The sequence below is a fragment of the Pyxicephalus adspersus genome, chromosome Z (genome assembly GCF_032062135.1).
Source record: "Pyxicephalus adspersus chromosome Z, UCB_Pads_2.0, whole genome shotgun sequence".
NCBI lineage: Eukaryota > Metazoa > Chordata > Amphibia > Anura > Pyxicephalidae > Pyxicephalus > Pyxicephalus adspersus.
In genome coordinates this window covers 78,485,480-78,507,242 of record NC_092871.1, presented here as the reverse complement: position 1 = coordinate 78,507,242, position 21,763 = coordinate 78,485,480, and the positions used below count along the sequence as shown (strand labels likewise).

The window sequence follows — 21,763 nt, the reverse complement described above, 5'->3', positions numbered from 1 at the left end:
ACTGGGTTTCTATATGAATCTGAAAATCCATACCTAAGTTGCCATTTTTTATATGACATGTCATATTTCAAAGGATGAGGGGAGTTGGAGAGAATCATTGTTCTGCCCCAGGCAGGCAGCAGTAGAGGAAGGTTTATTCATCTGCATCTGAGGTTTGTGTCACTATAGGGACATTTAATAAATAAGGTGGTGCATGGAACCAACAGGGTTTATGGCCTTTTACACTGCTGCAAATTTTCTTACGGCAAAGGTTTCCTTCATACAGGGTAATCCTCTCCATGATAACAAATGGTGCTTTGTCAAAGCAGATCTGCGATTTTCCAAGGCAGGACCAACTGAAAGGTTTGCCTAAATCCCCCTTTCACAGCAGTACATACTTTTCCTTTGCTCTTTTGAAGCTGCTGCATGATTATAAAACCTCAATGCCTTGGAGTATTTCGCCTTCCTTGTCATGTGACAGTGTTGTCATATTGAAGGAAAACAACACTCACATATATATAAAGCACCAACAAGACCAACTTTAAACTTAGTTTTTTGCAGCCGAACAGAACATAGGGGGAAGTAAAGCAAAAGCTGACATGGCTGGCTTTGGAGGGGGTACAATACAGTAAATGCACTGCATGGGCAAAACATGCTTTTTCTTAAAAACAATGACTGCTCACAGAGTATTTATTATTATTAATAAACAGGGTTTATAAAGCACCAACATATTACGCAGCGCTGTACATTAAATAGGGGTTGCAAATGACACACACGCTAATTGGCTACCTGCTGGGCTACAAAATCTGAACAGGCACATGACACTTTCGGATTTTGTAGCCTAAAATCACATGGCAATTCCTTGATGTTCAGCCAAAATGTTTTCATTTTTAAATAAAATTTGAACCACTTCGTCTTCCAACAAGGGCTCTTTTGGATATTCCCTCACTTTCTTCCCTGCTGACAACCAGACAGAAGTGAGGGAAAATCTGCAACAGGGACAGCAAATTGTTACGTTAATGATTTTCCCTCACTACCTTTCAGTTAAAGCTTACCACTGGAGAGGTAAACAGGGAAAATCTTTATATCGAAGTCCCAAGTACCGGAAAAACACAAAAGGAATTCTGATGCTTTCCCATTTTATCCAAAACTGAAAATGGTGTTTGGCTTGATATATAGTTTATAGTCTCTCTGGGCAAAATTAAAGGACTGCATAAACTGCTTAAAAAATAAATTCAACCATGGGCATCATCATACTATTGTTTTCCACAGATTTAAATTTGTTTATTTTGCTACTTTCCCAGTTAGGAACGCATCTCCAATGTAATGGCAACAACACTGGGCAGCTCATACGTTGCCTTTCTTAGTAAAGTTCCAATTAAGTTTAGTACAGTTGCATTGGCATCACATGACCACATATTAAATTAAACATAACTCCTTTGGCTGTCCATCTGCAAGTGGCAGCAAAGTCAATCTAGAACGTTTCCCAACCAGGGTTCCATGGAACCCTAGAGTTCCTTCAGAGGTTGCTGGGGCTTTAAGCAATCTGTGCCTCTCAGACAACCGACAGATTTTGGCTGTATGTAAAGGGTGCCATTCTTTCCAATGGCCAGCAATGTAAAAAGCACCACAATGCACTGTAAATGTTATAATGCACTGTGCCCCCAAATTCCAATTAGGGTCGGCAGGTGCAACAAAAGCACATTAAAAACTTCACTAATTGAACAGGAGGTTTTCCATGTTCTTCTAATGAAAAATAACACACACACACAAATTTTAGCAAATTTGGAAAGTGTTTACTTAAAAATAACAACAAAAAATACGATACAACTTTTGATGGTAAACATGGAGAAATTGCTGCTGCAGTAAGACAAGGTTCAATATTAAAACCTTAGAAAGTAATTTTTTTTTTTTTTTTAACTATAGTCATACAAACTGGGATGCATGTTTTAATTAGGAACTGGCATTGTCTTCCTCTCTACCTACAATTGCAAAAGAACGATTCATTTACAACAAGTGTGGAATGCTTGTTTCAGCAGTTTTTATGCAAATGGGATTCAGTCAACGCAGCCTCCCAGCCTGCAATGCATGCTCCTTTTTCCAATCGCTTGTTCTGTAGACTTGAAACCTGAATTATGCTTCCAGCTCCAACAGTCGCTGTCTGGTCTCCATCACTATGTTTTCTATAACTTCAGTTTTCAGCAGATCCTTTATCTGTGAAGGAGGAAGAGGCAATATACTTTTACATGCCCACTAGCAATGTTTAGTCATATGTCACTTTCTTATATCTCATGGGGACTTTTTTTCCAGTTTGTGTACTAAATCCCTGTGCTTAACCTGGGCCCCTCTGGCATTTATCGTGTAGTCCTCAGGAACTCTGTAGACAATTATCAAGCCAGCAAAGATTAAATAGATAATTTTAGTGGGGGATTTAGGTATACACATGAACACAATGGAAGGCAATAGCAGTGACCTCTAGTCTCATAAAAGGTGTCTCCAATTTCTAACATGCCTGCAGTCTTCTCTCCTTCTCTTCTAATATGTTTGCAGTTTATGAATGCTTGTAGCATGGCTGTAAACGCTGAAGTCTGGCTCTTTTCTGCAGCTTTACATATAAGGAATATTTGGGACCCAATAAAAAGTTGATTGATCACTATTTATTTTTTTTCTTTTTAAATCGTTACATGTTCATTAGAACTGTGTTGGGAGGGCAAAGGCACAGGCTACTGCCAGGACATTGTAGTATTGCATCCATTGGGATGTACAGGGCAGGTCCACTAGGCTGGCTTTTCACACCAACTAAAATGGTAACCATAAGATTTTTGGGTCAAATTACTTAAGGTGATACAGGGAAACATGTAAAAAGAAGCTCAGAGTCCCACCTGATAGCTGGAAATACGAAAACAAAATATTTTATATTTACTATGCTAAAAACATTTTGATGGCTTATCTGTATAAATTGAGGTCCCTGGTATAAAAAAAAAGCCTATGTTCACTAAGTAGGCATTAAACTGAAAGCTGACATGTCTAGCAGTGACCTAGAAGTACCCGATTATATAACCATACATCAGAGTTGACTTAATAGGCTTAAGGTTCCGGGATGCTGTTAACATGCATTAGGCAAAATTCTAGCCATACAATGAAACAATGCGGGCAGAAAGGCATTTATTGCAGAAAAGACTGTATGCATTTTCTACAAAAAAAAGCTCCTCTTCTGCCAGCAGTTTCTTCTAAATGCACACTGAACAAATATCTGAATATTCATGACAGGCCTTGGTGCTGGTATGAATTTATTACTAAAATGGAGAAGTTACATTACCTGTACTAGCCAAACACCTAAACCTGAAGAAGACCGGGTAAAATGTCGGTAGCAATGAGCGAGCTTGTTTACATGACTTCTCAGTAGGGAAGGCAAGTACACCAGACTGCTTAAAAACCATACTTTGCCTGCCTCATACAAGCTGGAATTTAAGTTGCAGTTTAGTACACAAAAAAAGCTAGTCTCACTTTTAGATTTAGCCCAATTTTTTTACACTAATAAATGAAGATATTTTAAAATTCCGATATGCCTGGTGAGATCTTTTGAATCCCCCTTTACATCTAGTCCCCCAATTTCCCGCACAAGAGATATAAATTTAAATTGCGATTCTCGGAGGCTACACTGGTTCTGAAGTAAGAAAGTGTTGTGACATATCTGCAGCTCTAGCAGACTCATGTCACACATAAACGTGCTTGAGATTGGGTGTGGGGTTGGAAGGTGATATACAAAAGGCTCACCGGGTCAATAATTAAATTTGAAGTAATTCTCAGTATAAAGCTGAGACAGACAGAACAATAATAACAATTTAAATATTTCAACTACTTAAACTTTTCAATGCAACAGAAAAAGCAGATGACCGAATAATGTGTATGACATACCTTGTGTGTTAGAGATGCTTCATAACAGTACAGAACACTGGTGTCGTACAGTAACATTTTCTGAGCAGCTAGGGCCAGGATGCAATTCTTCAGCCGTGAAATAACTTCCCGGTCAGATAAAGATACAGGCTGAAAAAATAGTTTGAAACATACTTTTGTTAAATATTCTTTAAAAACCCACAATAGCTGCTTTGAATGAAAAGATTATTTACATATCACAGTACTCAAGCTTAACTTTTAATATTGCTATTTTTTGAAGCTGCTTTTAGTTAGTGACTGTGCCAAAGCCAAAAGAAGTGTAGTTTGTCTACTGCAGACAGACATTTTCTCAGTCATCTCTCCCCATAAACCAGACTGCAACATTGTAATATCGCAGCAAATTACTGCAAAGGTTGGAGGCTTCACCAGAGGCTGATCTGTGTCAGACATTTATGATAACAGAACACAACTGCAGTGGCATTAAATTGACATAATTGTCACCCGAGTCAGAAGCTTATGGGAGAGAAAAGATGTAGCATTGCAATTCAGCTAGGCATTGTAAACTTTGTGAGATGTATGCTGTTAGGAATATTATGTCTGATCCTACAGTCACATACTTTGTCACAACCTATAGTTAGAACATCGAGTCTGCTTCCTTCCAATAATTTTGATGATACAATCATAGATATGGAAGTATATTTAGAAACCTGCAATTGGGGTTTTTAGATGTATTTATATGATTTTTAAAATCTATACAAAATTTAATGTAAAACTACACATCGTCCTATTGCTCTGCAACTACCACGTAAATAACACACCAACTTCTTACACAAAGGTTTCATAGCACTGGTTCATCTCAGTCATAAAGGGATAGAGCTGTGTTTTTTTTTTTTTTTTTTTTTTTTGCTTACTACAAAACATTAATTACATTTAAAAAATTCACAGTGAATGACAGTTGGATAGAGCTGGAAATTATGTTGGGATAGCTCACTTATTGAGAGACAGCCAGCATGTGCTTATGCTTATATATAACTCATGGATCACTGCTAGATGGGGTTGCGTTTTAGCCAGAGAACTAAAACAAAGAGTAAATATGCCTAATGATTTTTAATCTATCTTGAGATGGGTTCTTTCATTCATATAGCACTCTCTTTCTTGCTTTTTCATACATTCCAAAAAGCAATTAGCCGTGCTTGGCAAAGCAGTTCTGGCACTTTAAATAAATAAGTGACTTACCTCCAGATTGGTGACAAATCCCCCTGCTTCATCTTCTGCCTCCTGTGGGGTAGTGTACAACCAGATAAATCCATTATTTCCAAGGATTATGGAGGCACCACAGAGAAGATTGTGAAAGTGAGTCTTCCTCCTCTTTATCAGTGATGGAGATACTTGAACCAGCACGCCTTGCCCAAGCTACAGACAAAAAATATGTCAAACGTAAAATATTTGTGAAAAGCAAAAGCTCATATATGCATTGCCAGCAACAACTCATACCTTGCCATACTTGAGGCTGCGAGTGTGCAAAGATAGTGCCCCATCAGCGAACACCTGTTGGACCTCAGCCTGAAGAATAAGTGAAGGAAGAAGCACGCAAATGGTGACACACAAAAAAAATGTATTTTACAGCACCCACTTACAAAGAATATAGTGTATATTTTAATGTTAACAGACATTAATGGCATTTGTGGGATGGATAAATAAAAAATTAAAACAATGAAATGCTTTTATAGAGAAAAAGCTAGTTCTTGCTCCCTCCACTTTTATTTATTAACAAAATCTCTAGTCATTTATCCATATGCTGATGAGTTTTGATCACCCTACCACAAAGATTATATGATCAATGGCCTAAAGCAGTGGTCACCAACCTGACAGCAGGGCCCGGTAACACAGAATAAAACTTTGCCTCGGCCCGGTACATGTAAAGCTTACAGTACTCCGATATTCTCAGCAGTTCGGCCTCTTGTCAGCACACTACCTGAGAATAGCAGAGTAGTGTAACAGAGCCGGTGTGTGGTCAGGTGGCAGAGCTCCTGGGAATGGCAGAGAAGTAAAAACCATAAAAATACTTTGCTCTGCCATTCTCAGCAGCTCCTGTGTAAGCAGTGAGGACAGCCGCTCATGCTACCGCTGGTTGTGCTCATGCTGTCACACTGTCATTAGCTTTAGAGCAGTGAAATGAGGGCCACCAGCGGCTCCCGCTGCTGCATCTGACTTTTGTCATTTGCTGCCACCAACTCACCAGCCACGGACCGGCACCGGCCTGTTGCCCAGGGGTTGGAGATCACTTAAAGACCTTAAAGAAAATGTTTTTGTCCACAAAAGGTGATTTTACCCTTTTTAGTACACTTTATCCAACTGTCAAGTCTGACCATATAAGTTAAAGCAGCATTTCTCTCTTTTTCACCCTGAGGAACATTTATATAATTTTCAGGTGTTGGGGAACACCTGCATTATCAGCCGATGGCAAAATGCTATTTGCATTGGTTTCCAGTGAGAAGAATGCTTCCCCATAAATTAGTGGTCAGAATGCTACTTTTACAGAAAGGAAGAAAGGTTCTTAGTTTCATACAGCTGGCTCTACAAAGTGGTGTTGGGCTTGAACTATACAAGCAACATCCTCTGGCAAGTCATTCAACCACAGCTCAAGGAACCTCTGGCAACTCCTGGAGGAACCCTAGGGTTCCACAGAATTCTGGCCGCAAATTCTGGTTTTAAAATGCACATATTGTATTTTGGGCAAACTAAACAAGCAGAATTACTTTCACTTGTATGAATATTAAAAATACCTGAAAGAAAATAAATGCTGGGGCTAGTTTGTGGCGTCCTCAACAAGAACTGATTAGGCTCTCTTCACCTGTCTATAGAATACACTTGGAAAACAGAGATGGGGGATTTGTGAAGGGCTGTATATTCTTCACTATGAGGGAAGAAATTGGTGAAAGAAGAAGATGGGTTCAGCCTCCTTATATTGCATGTGCATGGTAGATGGTGGCAAGATAAACAGACCATAGCATCTTGCTTGCTAGGAATCAAAACCAAAAAGGCACTTGTGCCAACTGCCAGACATGATCTTAGGTTAACATGTGACAGATATTTGGCTAGCCTGCGATTCTGCAAAAAATCCTGTATAAGTACCACTTTCCTTTAGGATAAGGAACGGAAAGAAGTTAATTAAAAAAGAAACGTTAATAGTTAACTTTTCGGAGCAAACATTATGAAAGAATTACCAAAGGGTTGGGATTACCTTATTCCTGACCCCGCCATAAATTTACATATTGTAAACCAACAGGCCATAATGCACATCCAACCCTCAAGAGGAAGCTGTCATTGGACAACTAACATCTCAGGGCGTTGCTCAAGAAGCCCTAACTTTTAACCCAGTTATTATACTGAAATAAAATATTTGTACTAAAAAAACCCTTTATCCTTTCCAAGAAGGCAAATCAGCTATGTGAGGAGGGAGGCAAGAACAGGACTGGGACCTCCGTGTATCAAAGCATATACAGGTAGCAGGGCTAGCTGCTAATCTCCCTGCAATGCTACTACCTGGCTGGTATGCTAATTTATTAGCAGAGTATGAAGCAGAGCAGAAGTTGAAAATCCAATTAGCAACTTCACAAAAAAACCTAGCCATGTCTCAGTGGTCACTAAATATACAGCCTTTGTTATGAGGCAGCCACCTAAAGCATATCTTTTTTATAGTTTCTAAAATGTCCAACATTGACCAAACAGTTATTTAGGCCACTGAGCAATATCAGTGAGCATGCCCAGCACTTCTAAAAGCTTTCACCTGGCTGCCTTTTTGCAGTCTGAGACAGGTGCATTCATGGGACAGATCAGAGGTTCTAGAAGGTTTATGATAAAAAAAAACTGGGTGACAAATACCCAATAAGCCCTTAAATTCCCTGATAGCCCCCTGTTAATATATAAAAATGGTGCTGGAATAGTCACTCTTAAAAGGTAGTCAAAGAAAGGTTGACTCGTATCATGTTAGAACTGATCTGAACATTGATGAGTCTCTAACACGTATACCACTCAATGGGCATGATTTATTACAGCTTTCCAAGACTGGAGAAGATAGATTATCATCGGTGAACCCAGGCGATACAGAAAACCTAGATTGGATCTGGTCAAGGATTAAAAGCATTTACCAACAAATAGCAAATAAATTGTAAGAAATCAATTCCAGGTTTCCTGGATCAGCCATAATATTTTATCTTCTCTAATCTTTGAGAACTTTAATAAACCAGGGATAATATTTATTTTGCTCTAAGGTTTTTATAAGCATTGCTGCTGTCAGGCTAATGAATTTTGTATAACCAAATTGTTTTGTTAAGTTTTTGACATAGTTAGGGAGATTTAAAACACTTGTCAGTTCTTTTTTTGCTGTCTGCATCCCATTGCAGAGGTGCATCAGTGCCTGAATGAAAATCTTAGACAGCTGTCACCAACTTATTGTCCCCAGAGGAAAATTAACCCTCACTTCATGTACTCCTGGCAACTCTAAAAGGTTAGAATTTCCATTACTTTCCATATTGGTAACAATCATCAGGACAAGCACAGGCTTACAAATATTCTAACCCCTCAAATTCATAACTATGTAAAAATAGTTTTCGTTATACACTTGAAAGCGAATGGTTAATAAGACAGCCAGCCAATGGAAGACTTCATATCTCACTTTAAAAGGAAACCACATGAAACTTAAGAACTGTAACTGACAACTTGATTTTAAAATTTGAAGCTACTGGGTAATCAATTCCCTCCCTTCACCGTTAGTGGATTCATAGGCCTGGAATAAGTTTGCACATGTCATGTACCCCAGTACTTTACAGATTGCATGCTTATTCCAGCCAATGAATATATTAAAACCCACCACCCCCTCCCCCAGCGGTATTTCCTCAGGGTCACTAAAAACATTAAAAAAAAAATTACCTTGTTCTGTTGTTGTCCCCCGGTGTCCTGCAGCTCCTCCGGACACGTCTTCTTTGTTCGATCTTTAGCCGGCGACTGCAGAGACAATCTCCGGGCTTTCCCGGTGACATCGATGCATGCATCGGTGTTGTATTGAATTCAATACAAAATAACTGTATTGAGTCCAATACAAAGAAATCTTTATATAATATACATGCTACTGTACAGTTATATTACACGTTTCACTATAATTTTTTTTTAAACAGATTTTTGTGTTTTTTTATTTAAAGTTAATTATTAAATTTATTAAATATTGGCCATATTTCCGTGAGTTATGCTAAGAATTGTACGCCTACAAAGTAAAATAAATTTCCATGCAAAAAATAAAATGGAAGGCTTTTTGCATGGAAATACGGAGAGAATTAGAACGCTGGGAGGGTTAATACAAAATCAAGGAACAAAATGACAGCCTCATTTTCATTCACAAAGGCAGGGTCTCTTTAATGAGCTATATGCTATATAAGGCAGAAGTAGTGGAACATCTTTTCAAAGTTAACCAGATCCTGCATTAAAATTGAAATTGCCTATTTAGCTACAGCCCCCTACAAAGTTTTCCTGCTACCTGGCAAAACTACTACCCCCTCAAACATCTTCCTTTTTGCCCCTAATTCAATAATTTAACATTGTCATTTCTTTCTTTGCACCATATCAGATCCTGTTGCTCAGTAACAGCACTGTAGAAGGCCCGTGCACTTCACCGTGTCACACGTGGAGAAATATACTGGCAAGATGTATTTATAGTTGGCACAGCTGCCTGGCACAGCAGCTCGCAAGTCAGCTTGTGCCAGCATGGCTGCTGTCAAAGGATACACTAATCAAGTCTCCTTCCTGCAGGTAGCTCCTCATTGCCAACTCGTCCTCTGCTGACCTTCTCCTCTGTAAGAAAACACAAGACACAGAGGATCAGTGGGCTGTATAATAATGCAGAGTCCCAGTCCTCTCCAGTGCTACACTTGTGTCATGTAAAAGCTGGAGCTAGGGAACTGCTGAAGAATGTCACTCTAGGGAAACAAACTGCTGTGCATGTATTAATTTGTTCAGGGGAAAAAGCCAAATGACACAACTCACTTGGTGTGTATCAATGTGTGTGTGCAACTCAAAAGATTTTTGCAGTAAAGTACACAAAAAGCATGTACTGGCTACTTACCCATGTGTTCTTGTTTGTACACTGTTTAGTGGAAAATATAGTAATATAAACACTTTATCTGGTATACTACAACAGGAAAGATCTGCTTGCTACATAGAGACGTTTATAACCATTCTACTAAAAATAAATCTTAAAAACTCAAGGTGCTGGAGTTTTACAACACTACAAATTTTCTATAGCATCCCAAGCAAGCTACTAGGGTCTCCTACATTCTCACTAAGCACCCTAACTAGACTCACCTTCTTTTTGCCCCAATAGATATTGGAAGCTTGTGACTCTTTCCTTCTTACGTTTCAGTGCTGGGTTCCTGAGCTACCAAATGCCATACACCAGGGCTGACACATGAGTGGGAAAGTCATCTATAGGATTTCACCAGACTGACTTGGAGCAGGAGGGAGGCAACTATGTGCTGTTGGGCAGGCCAGCATTTAAACAAACCTTCTGCTTTGCCGTATATGTGAAAAGCTAGAGATTAACTATACATTCATTTACCATCTGATAGTGATTTTTTAACAGGTAACTGGTGTTGCTTTCCTGTGCTAAGACCAGAACGGAAAATCTTTAAATCTGGATATGCCATCTGTTTGAAACAGAACGCCACAATGTCAGTGCCATTCATTGAGGTAAATACAAGAAACCCTTCGATGTTCCCTTTAGGTTATCTGACTTGAACCGACATTTCTGAAACAATACTGAGCAAAAACTTTTGTTATAATTAGCAACCCCCAATTGCTGAGACTTACAGTTCCCCAGTGACAGGATAGACACATGCTGCGCTTCTGTTTGTTTAGTATGACAAGTCCTGACATACTGAAGCTGTTTTTAGACTAAAGGCTTTTCATTATACTGCACTCCCCTGTACAAGCGGGAGAGGTTAACAAACACACATTAATGCCGATTAAGGACTTAATTTAAAATCCATAAGAAAGCTATTAATACATGTGAAAATGATAAAGGAAAATGGCATGCCAACATCAATTATTACAGTTAACTGGAAAATGCAAATCTTCCACTTGTAAGCTTGTTCCTTGGCAATATTTTCTTTAAAGGGAACTTGCAAAGGAAAAATCTATGGGAGCTGCTATTGCTAACTTTGCTATTAGCTATTGCTAACTTGTTTTTTGTTTTTGGAAGTGTAGGTTTCCAAGCCTTTGAAATTAGGCACCTATGTGTTTTCCTCAATTACCTTCTTAAATATGCTTTCTTCTGCTTTGTTCATCATGGCTTCTTAAAAAAGGACACTTGATTTCTTTATTATGGACCCAGAATAATTATGTTACAATGTCATACCTCCTTCATATTTATTCTGGTCCACTGGCTCAAAGTAATGGAACCCCTGGTGAAGCATTACCTTTTTTTTTTTTATGAATGGAAAATGATAAAGAGCAGAAGCAGGGAAAAACCTGCTATAAAGTTGTAATCCTTCCAATGTTTTTTTTTTTTTTTTGAATGGGGGCTTACGTATTTTTCTAGGTTACTTTTGAATGAAACAAGTATAGCAAGCACCCTCTGGTTCAGACTTTCTACACTACTCCATTGCAGGAGAGTACCATACAGGAACTCATGTGCAGGGTAATGAACGGTTTTGAAATTACAGCACTAAGCCTGATCATGTGGATTTAATAAAAGCAGACTTCTCCCTCCAACATGTGCTACAATAGCTACATCAATAAAATCAGCAGAGCAGAAGCAGGGAAAAACCTGCTATAAAGTTGTAATCCTTCCAATGTTTTTTTTTTTTTTCAAAAAACAAAATTTTCTCCTTCAAATGACAGGTCTATTTTGTTTAAAGTAGAGATCCAGAATATAGTCATTGACTTGTCTCCATCTGTATGGTTAGTTAAGTAGGGAAACACCATTATTTCAGTATTCCATTTCACCATTTGCTTCTCTCAGATTAATTTCAAGTACATGCATCCTTTAGGCTATATTTCTCTGTCAGTGTTAAGCACTAAATAAGCGACCGCTTGGAAAGAGGAGAAAAAAATATTCATCATGGCAGAGCCTGGGATGCAGTCTTCTTCATGATTTCAGAACCAAACAACAGCATAGCAATATTGACATCTAGTGCCCACAAATAGTTCTGCAAGCCACCCAAAGTTTTAGTAGAAATGTTAAAGTGTACCTAAACTCAACAAAAAAAGTCACCAGGAGGTAGTACAAACTGTAATATTAAAAAAATTGGACCCTGACCCCTGGTAAATTTTTGTTTAAGCCCCATATTGTACGGCATGGCATTTGCTGTGTAGTGCAGAGCTACTGGGGACAGTAATGCAGGAGTTACATTGTCGGTGGTCATCCAATGGCTGAAGAGGATTGCCTCATGGATCTTTTGAGGATGCAACCAGGTCGGGGGCCGTTTATTGCTGAAGGACAGCTGCACAAGGGTAAGTATGTGCCATAATCGGCAAGTATGCTGTGCTCCACTAACCAAGTCCTGACCAATTGGTTAAATGGTTTAATGAAAACGACGTAATTAAACACAAAGTTCAACAGCATAGAGTAGACAAATACAACATTTTTAATACTTCACTTATTTTACATATCATAAAGTTATGTGTTGTATGTAATTATCTGTAAAGTTTTGACCATCATACTTTTAGCTTTTCTCTTGTTTATAGACATTACTTGTCTTTGGGAATATCACAATAAGTAAAGACCCATTTTATCCAAGACTTGCAAAGGTGTTGGTTAGGGTTCATCACACAGTTTTCTCTCCCTTTCCCACAAATATTTGTACACCCTGCCCGTGACATGTATATAATGCAGCTTCTAGTGTGCAACAAAGCTGCATTGCTTGTGAATTTAGTGCATAACTATCACGCTCACATAAGCTGTGGCTGCTTGCATGGGAGAAGAATATGTTGTAGAGGATATAGCTAACAGCATTTTTACTGCTGATTTGCAAGCCTGTAGCTTATCAATCAGCACCTGGTCAAACCTGATCCATTCCTTTGCTTTCTAGATTAAAAGCACAGCCCTGTCTCTGAATCCAAAGCAGCGTTGATGTGATGCACACTGAAGCACATGAGGAAGGTTGTATAGCGAAAGACTGTTACTGTGCACAAACACGAGAAATGTGTTCAATCTGGCTGCAGAGGAATACCGTATTTTTCGGACCATAAGACGCTCCGGACTATAAGACGCACCAGGTTTTCCGCACAAGGGAAAACAAGAAAAAAAAAATTGATTTGATTTCCCCTGAGATCCAGCGTGCGGCACTTGTGCCCGACCATGAAGGCGGCGCCGATCGGCATTCATCAAATCAATCGGCGCCGCCTTCGTGGGCGGGCACAAGTGCCGCACGCTGGATCACAGAACAGGCAGAGATCGGCGCAGCCGGGGACCGGCGGGGACACAGGTAAGTAAAAAAAATATGCCCCTGTACCTCTGCATTCGGACCATAAGACGCACCCTGATTTTCCCCCCACTTTAGGAGGAAAAAAAGTGCGTCTTATGGTCCGAAATACGGTAACTATAATACAAAGTAGATCTGAACCCTGGAAAAGGCTTTTCCTAACTAGCTGTGTCTGAACATAGCTGCTGGACAACAGACACATAACCCCAGCTACCGAGCTATTGCTGGAATTGGGACCTAAGCGCTAGTTAGACAAAATCTGGTAGATGAATTCTGACAGCTGGCAGGTTAAACATTGTTCCAAGATTTTCAGTTCGCTTTCAAGTTTTACCGAGTTGTCTGTTAGAACTCAAGACCGATTTTTCTCACCTCATCCTTCCCTCCACTCCTCTTCTGTTGCCTCAATTTGTAGTTATGTTCATTGGCTTCCATTTCACCATAGAATCAAATTCAAGCTCCTGTGCTTTGCCTTTAAATCCCTCCACAGTTCTTATCCCACTTACCTTTCACACCTGATAGGAAAATACTCCCCTAACTACTCCCTTCGCTCCTCCAATGTCCTACTAATGACTTCACGGCTCTAAGACTTTTATATGGCTGCCCGACTCTGGAATGGTCTTCCTCATCCTATTTGGCTTGCTCCTACTTTCTTGCACATGCACTCAAAGCCCATTTTTTTTCAAACTTGCCTACCCATCTTCTTCTGTCCCTTAAACCCTCACTACTTCCCACCATTCCATATCCCCCCTCCTATTGTGTGTTACTTCCCCCAAATCTTAGATTGTAAGCTCTTCTGGGCAGGGTCCTCTCCTCCTGTCTCACTGTCTGTATCGGTCTGTCTTTTGCAACTCTTATTCAATCTACAGCGCTGCATAATATGTTAGTGCTGTATAAATCCTGTTTAATAATAATATTCTCCTGTAGATGCTCTTTGAATATGCAAACAATAGGACAATTGCGAGATTCCGCTAAACTCACCAGCTCCCCACCAGGGAGATTTACTGAGGAAAGCAGCAAAACAGAGTCCAGGCGTGCATTGGTATCCACCTTCCATCGCTTCTGCTGCACCTGCAATGACAAATTGTAAAATAAAACATGATTCATTACTAAAACACACAGTCATTTTTTTACCAAGCCTCAATAGCAAGCTATCATTTCATCTTCAATTTTGTAATCATGTATAACTTTCAATCAATGAAATTAATTCAGGAGTTCCCAAAAACTTACATCCAATACAGGAATTGTGCCACTACCTACCCTGGAAACTGCACAGAATCTAAGATCAGGTTATGAGTCGCTTCTGCATGGCAGAAGGTTTCTCTTGACAATATCCCTATATACTGTACCAAAAGTTTCTTGTCGAGTAAAATTTATGCAGGAGTACAAAACACACAAATTGCATGTTTATACAAAGTGGCAAGCTAGCTAGCTAGGGTTATGGGGAACATAGTGGCTCAGTGGTTAGCACACTGGCCTGGGTCCCAGGTTCCAATCTCGGCCACAGGACATTATTTGCATAGAGTTCTCAGGTTCTACTCATGTTTGCGTGGGTCTCCTCTGGGTACTCCGGTTTCCTCCCACATTCCAAAAAAATGCAGTTAGTCAATTGGCTTCTTCCCCAATTTTGGCCTTAGATTATATTAATGACATATGACTATGTTAGGGACATTAGATTGTGAGCCCCCTTTGAGGGACATGACATGACTATGGACTTTGTACAGTGCTGTGTAATATGTCAGTGCTATATAAATATGTGTAGTAATAATAATAAGGCAGCTGGTTACAGAGCTACTGAACTAGTTAGCAGTCACTTTATGTTAGTAAAGGTTTGCTAAGGGTGCAATTACAACACTAGAACAAATTAGAAAACATAGAGTAAAGCATACTGAAATTCTTACTAGAGGAAAGTTGTTACCCCTTAAAAAAAACTAGAGCCATATGAGGATTGATTGGGTCAAATGAGCTCATGCAACAATGCACAGCTAGGCATGAAAGGACAGCACATACCTCTGTAATTCTTCCAACGACAATATCACCAACTTCCCCGTTGTACCTACAAAACAAATAAATGTTAACTTTATAAATGTCAAAACCACGACTTGCTAAATTTTGAAACTTGCCGAACTGAAACACGAGAACTGTACACTAGAGTAACATAAGAGATTTCAAAGAAACATAGCCCCCGCTTCTGTCTGTGCTATCTTCCTGGCTCTCACACTTAATCAGAGACTTACAAGGGCTTTTGAATTTTTGATCTCTACTCTTGTTTTATGTCCGTGACTTATAAGGTATTCAAGACAACTAGCATTACACATATGCAGATAGACATACATTTTCTTTGGGACTTCTCATACACATACTTTTCTGGGTTAACGACAAGCAACCTTTTTAATGGAAAGTCAACAATGGAAGTTTTCATATTTCTCTGCGGCAGGTTTGCTTTTTTATATTTAAAGTAGAGTAGGTATAGGAAAAGTGGAGCGTATAAAAAGTGTTGATTTCCCAATACAACTTGCTTTATTTTGTAGCCTCTACCAGAAGTATTCTCATATGCAAGTGCTGGACAAGTCTTTTGGGTCATTTGATTCACCATATATTGGTGATCAATGCAGCTCTACTATGCTGCTGGCAAGACAAAGCTGATAATTAAAGCCATGAAAAAAATAAATGATAATAAATAAAAGCCATAAAAAACATATCTTTGATCAGAAGCGACTGACATCGATGAAAGGTGGTCATCTTTGTTCCATCTCGCTCCCTTCTTAGAATTTTGCCCAAGACAAGATCTGGGCAAGACACTTTTTACTTCACCTTTACCTACCCTTTTAAACTTAAAGTCCCTTTTAAAAGTTCCTCATTTTCCATTGTTCTCAAAAGCAATCTGATCAAAAACTTTGACAATAAAGTTTTCACATAAATGCATCTAGCATGACGTTTTTTTAAACCTCTGGCACAGGAAAGGTCAGTCCTTCATTTTAACTCACAAAACCATTACATAATCTCATAGTCACTTAGCTAAAAACTGTACTAAACCTCTGACACACTGGCTGCTTTTGTAAATGGTCTGTGAATGTGCACAGTGCATTACAGAGAGTCAAGCTGTGCTTGTCGGCAGCTCTGTAAAAATCTGCTAGAAAACTAATTATTGTGGAGAGGAGACAGATGCTGTGGGCAGAGGGTTTTGGGAAAGGAGGGCTTCATACCAACAAACATAAAAACTTGTTTCTTAAAGGGAAAACATAGTGCATAGGTTACATTTTTACTATAAAGGCACCTAAACCCAAAAAACAGAAATTTCATATTGCAAATTGTAGCTGGCAGGTCCCTAAATATAGTGCTTTAAATTTATATTCCTTTTGGCGAACTATATTTGTAATTAGATAATTTTTTTTATTCTGATCAAAATTTTGTTTTCGGTGAACTTCCTGTTAAGTACAATAGCCATCCCTCCCAATGTTATAGAGATAAAAAGAGGGGTGGGCAAAGTCCAAATCAGCATACCAGCTTACGGTGAAATGAGTGTAAATACCTTAGGATATGAAGCGAGTTACTGGTAAAAAGGAAAATATTGGGAACTAGAGCTTAAAAAAAAAACTAATGCAGCCTGAACATCTATTGACAGATGAGTTGCAATCTATATATTTCTGTTTTGAAAAATAAAGCTGATTTTAAACTTACTGAGATACAGCTCCCATTCTAGCCCCATTCCTTCACAGCACAAACATATTAGGAAAGCTGACCACCCTCCTATTTATTATATCGAGTGGCACAGAAGGACCCAATTAGCACAGAGTCATCAATTAATGTAACAAAGGTAGCATGCTGGTAAGAATTTTTTCTGGCAATTTCAAAAAGCAATATCCAAATGGGACCCTGTTATTAGCCTTCAAAAGGTTGTGTGTAGAACCACATAGCATTTAAAGAGGACAGAAACCAAAAACAAAAAAAATACACTCATCTTCAATCCTGCAGAGCAGTCGACCGGTCCAGAGGTTTCTTCCATCAGGTCCCGCGTCGTCCCAGCATCCGTCTTCGGGCCGGCACACTAGGCACTGTCACCCGCTCTCTGTTCTTCCGGTTTCTTCCTACGTCGCATCCTACGTTCCTATTTGAAAAAAACTTGCAGATCCCACTGCGCATGCGTGAGATTGGCAATTTCCCCTTTAGTGAAAGGTCAGGCATGCGCAGAAGGAGCAGCCAAGAGCCTCCTGGGATGCATGGCATGGGTATCGTGGGAGGCTTTGCGCTCCCATCCATTCTCGATCACCTAGGCCAGAGGTCGACCAGATATGGCCTAGCCAGTAGTCCGTTCTGGCTTAATGCCCCCCTGGTCGATCGGCCTAATCCCGGCCGGCAGCCCACGGCTCTGGAGCCGCAAAGCTGACCACCCTCCTATTTATATCGAGTGGCACAGAAAGACCCAGTTAGCACAGAGTCATTAATTAATGTAGCAAAGATAGCACGTTATTAAGAATTTTTTCTAGAGCCTTCTTGAGCCTCGTTGTTATGCCTCCCTTCCGTATTTACTGCGGCAGGCCTTAACACCCACCGCCGGGGTAAGAGGACATACCCACTTCTCCGTATGCATTGCGGAGGAGAGGGATTTCCCTTCAGGGGCATTTCTGGTGGGTGGGGGGGGCAGAGCCATCAGCCATAGGACTCGAGAGAATTTTTACCTTACATAAGAAGGTTGTCTATACTTAAATCTAAAGTGAAAATTCTGAGTTTAGGTATGCTTTAATTGCTTAACTGCAGTTTTTTTTTTTTTTTCGTTTAGGAAGCTAATGAGGAACAGAACAGATGACGGAAAAACAACAGCAGTGCTCCTGGATGTGGAGGATAGTAAGTTACAATTACTAACCACCTGATGAGGCAAAATCTTTCATGGCAAAAAAAAAACATTTTTTCTGGAAAACTAATGAGCCAAAAAGTATCTTTTTAGTATCTCGCTGATCTCGGCATTTCCCCATCATACATGTCAGTGTGATATGCAATATGTATGGATTAGAACATTTGAATCCCCTCTCTGTTCACACAACAACAGTATTGTAAGATCAACTAAGTCGCTACTCCTGCAAATATCAACACTGATCCATAAAATGCAAAGACATAACAATAGTGACCACTATGTAGTTGTCTAAATTTACTAAGTGGTTATACTACATAAAATCATTTTTGTGGCATTAAATTTCTAGCTTTATATGTTCTAGGACCACACAATGCAATCGTCCATTTAATGACGCGGTATGATAAAAATGCACCTTTTATTTTTACAAAATGTGATGAACAGATACACTTTTACAAACAAAGTAGGCTTTCAGTCTAAAATAGATTGTATTGCTATGTTTGAAATTGAGGAATGAGGATACTGGCAGCAATTATTACTTACCTATCCGTTCCAGCTTGTAAAAAAAAAAAACATTTATAATTAAATGTAATAAAAGAGCAGAGGAAAAAAAACATATCAGCTATTTATTGCTTTGCTCTTGTTTGGATATCTGCTTTACATCCTGTCTGGTGAAACTGTTCCTGCCAAACAATAAGTTGGGATGAATGCCTTTTTACAAAGCCCCTGATAGTATTATGTAACCCTTCCCCACCTTATTCTAATCTATAAAAAATGGATAGATACACTTTATGTATTTTAAAAGCGCCTACCGTGTCTTTAAGGCTTGGACACAGACAAGTTTATTAACTCTCTGAACCACACCAGCCACAGATGCCAACAGCTTGTCATCTTCCATGTAGGTTCCATGACCTCTGAAAAAAATGAAGATAGGTAATTGGTTAAGAATAAAACTAACATGATTTAATTTCTACAAGTAAAAAAAAAGTTGCACCAACTATGAAAAAATTAAAGATTTAAAATGCTCATGGGAGCGTATGCTATCTGTACAGTATGTCCTCTTTTCATTTAGACATTGCCGTGGTGAGGAAGCTGCACTGCACATGCTGATTTACACATGGGTACATTATAGATAACAATGTGAACAGGCAGGTAAGTTTGTTTTATTAAAGATGAAACAAGGCTTATCCCTTCTACAATAAAATAACTTGCCTGCTTTTAATTTTTGGATTTGAGGTTTAGTTTTGTGTTAAATATTGGCCAACCACAGTCTATGCCAACTTCTACACCTGGCAGCCATGACATCCCAAGGAAGCACACTTTTTGCAGTGTAGACAGCAAAACAAGTTCAAAAAGCTGTAAACCATATGAACCAATCAGGATCCCTGTTATACTGGTCTGAATATTCACATGTATTCAAATTGGTTGGTATGAGTTGCTTAGTACAGTTTATTAAAATACCCATTTGATGCCTGGTAATTGCTAATGATGCCAGGAGCCTGGAAACAAACAAGACGTGGCTCTGGTCAATGGGGAAGTACAATTTCCAGGAATATCTGCCAGCTTTAGGCCTAAATGATTCTCGCCCAATACGTTCCCATCCTGACAGATCGATGAACAACTGCTGTGCAAGTCAATAGAGAAGAGCACAGAGGGGTGCTGCTCACTTGTGCAACCCCCCCCCCCCCCCCCTCCCCATAGAACATGACAGCGTTGTGTGTTCAGAGCTTGTTCATTTATCTGTCACACTTTTGTCACTAGAAACAATCATGAAACATAAGTTCCAGTAAAAAAAAAATTGAACATGCGCATGCAGCCCTAAGCTACGTACACACGTCCAATATTTGTCATTGGAAAGGATCTTTCACGATCCTTTCCAACGACTACATGATGTATGAACGAGTGCTGTACATACAGCACCGTTCTGCTCTAAGGAGAGGGGAGGGGGAACACGACGGACTGGCACCCCGCTGTGCTCTCTCCCCTTCAATTGAATTACAATCGTTCATCGGTCATGTATCCGCCACGACGGTCCAGGACGATGAACGACGAGCACTGTACACATACCAGATTCTCGTCTGATATCAGCCATGAGCCGATTATCGGACGAGAACCATAGCCTTAGACCAAAGTGGCTGCAAGCTGTGGTTGCTGATAGAACTTCAATGGGCATTTAAGCAGAAACCTTCCAACCTCCTAAAATGTCATTCAATTTCCCCATAAAATATTTTAAGCAGAATACTTGCAATAGTATTGGTCAGAGTGATATCTCCAGACCACCAATACCATTGGATACCCTACAAGACCTACGATATTCATCTTGTGTTGAAAAAGTCCCAGCAGCCTCAGAGGTAGCCAGTATGTGCCAAGTATAGCAGCTTCCTACCCTGAGCTGCGCATGCTTATGGAAAAAAGGTCGATGCCTGTTCCTGCAATAAAGCCCTGCCTGATCCCCAAGTTTGATAATGGAGCTTTAGTTCCATTTTAAAGCTTTTATTCAGAAATTCAGAATTACAACTCACTCGTTGTTTAAATACAGTTTATCTTAATTGTATGTTAAATACGGTAAATGGATCCAGTTTATACACCGATTTGTATATTATGTATTTCAGACTGCTCCAGTGCATAAACTGTGCTTTACATTATATTATTATTACACAGTATTTATATAACGCCATCATATTATGCAGCGCCGTACAAAGTCCATAGTCATGTTACCAGCTGTCCCTCAAAGGGGCTACCATAGTCATCTGTCACTAATACAGTCTAAGGTCAATTTTGGGAGGGAAGCCATTTAACCTAACTGCATGTTTTTGGAATGTGATTGTGAAAAACATTAGATTGTGAGCTCCTTTGAGGGACAGCTAGTCATATGACTATGGACTTTGTACAGCGCTGCGTAATATGTTGGTGCTATATAAATACTGGATAATAATAACGGCCTTGGAATCTTGTACAGGATCCCATGGGTATGTGGCCCCCCTAATGGGATTACATACACATGTTCAGGCTAGATCTCTGGGCCCCACATGACATGTGATATCAGGTCCGTGGTACTATTCTTCCAGAACAGCACGGCAATTCACATCCAAAACCCAACGGCAGCAGCAAAATACATAGCACTCCAATATTTTTGCATTGATGTACATTTCACCCCTTTTACTGATTATCAAATGGCAATATAAAACCAAAGCACACATTTCAAAACACGAACTAAAAATAAAAAAACAAGGATAATAATGACTGCCCTGGAGCAGACAATCATAAAAGCAATGACAGCTTCCATAGTATTGCCCCCATAGGTTTCATTTCAATGTTGCTCTATTAGGAGCCGCCAGATTCTTCTACATCCTGCAGGCTCAGTTCTAACCTCATAAAAGTGATGTCTGTGGTAACAGTGTCCCCCGGTGCTACCAGGTGGAAGGAATTCTCTGTTGTCACCGCCTCAGACAACCGTTTTCGGGCTACTGGCAACCTGATATCCATGGCCATGCTCACACATGCGCCACTTCTCAGGAAGATGATTACCAGACCGGATATCCGGTCGCCGCCATGTTGAAGTTGT

At 39.6% G+C, this 21,763-nt stretch overlaps 1 protein-coding gene and 1 long non-coding RNA gene across 2 annotated transcripts in view; one reads left to right on the top strand and one right to left on the bottom strand.

The window, feature by feature from the left end:
* LOC140343553 (uncharacterized) overlaps nt 1–21,763 on the top strand; it is a 53,722-nt gene that overhangs the window by 4,777 nt on the left and 27,182 nt on the right. Inside the window, exon 2 of the long non-coding RNA XR_011923367.1 lies at nt 18,130–18,194. This is a non-coding gene — a long non-coding RNA (uncharacterized lncRNA). The remainder of the gene's footprint in view (nt 1–18,129; nt 18,195–21,763) is intronic.
* On the bottom strand, nt 1,754–21,722 carry EXOSC2 (exosome component 2). The gene is made up of 9 exons (XM_072430249.1): nt 21,569–21,722; nt 19,011–19,112; nt 15,360–15,405; nt 14,331–14,420; nt 9,658–9,723; nt 5,371–5,439; nt 5,113–5,289; nt 3,898–4,026; nt 1,754–2,193 (listed from the first exon to the last, which is right to left on the bottom strand). The coding sequence occupies exons 1-9, from the start codon at nt 21,688–21,690 to the stop codon at nt 2,113–2,115; spliced, it is 882 nt and encodes a 293-aa protein (XP_072286350.1). The 5' UTR covers nt 21,691–21,722; the 3' UTR covers nt 1,754–2,112.

What these genes read in the sequence shown, in the direction of transcription:
- EXOSC2 (XM_072430249.1), bottom strand. Translation starts at nt 21,690, where the DNA reads ATGGCCATGGATATCAGGTTGCCAGTAGCCCGAAAACGGTTGTCTGAG. An exon ending in AGGAAGGAGACTTGATTAGT is followed by an intron (nt 5,440 to 9,657) that starts GTATCCTTTGAC and finishes CTTATTCTTCAG; the next exon opens with GCTGAGGTCCAACAGGTGTT. An exon ending in GATTTGTCACCAATCTGGAG is followed by an intron (nt 4,027 to 5,112) that starts GTAAGTCACTTA and finishes CTATTTTTTCAG; the next exon opens with CCTGTATCTTTATCTGACCG.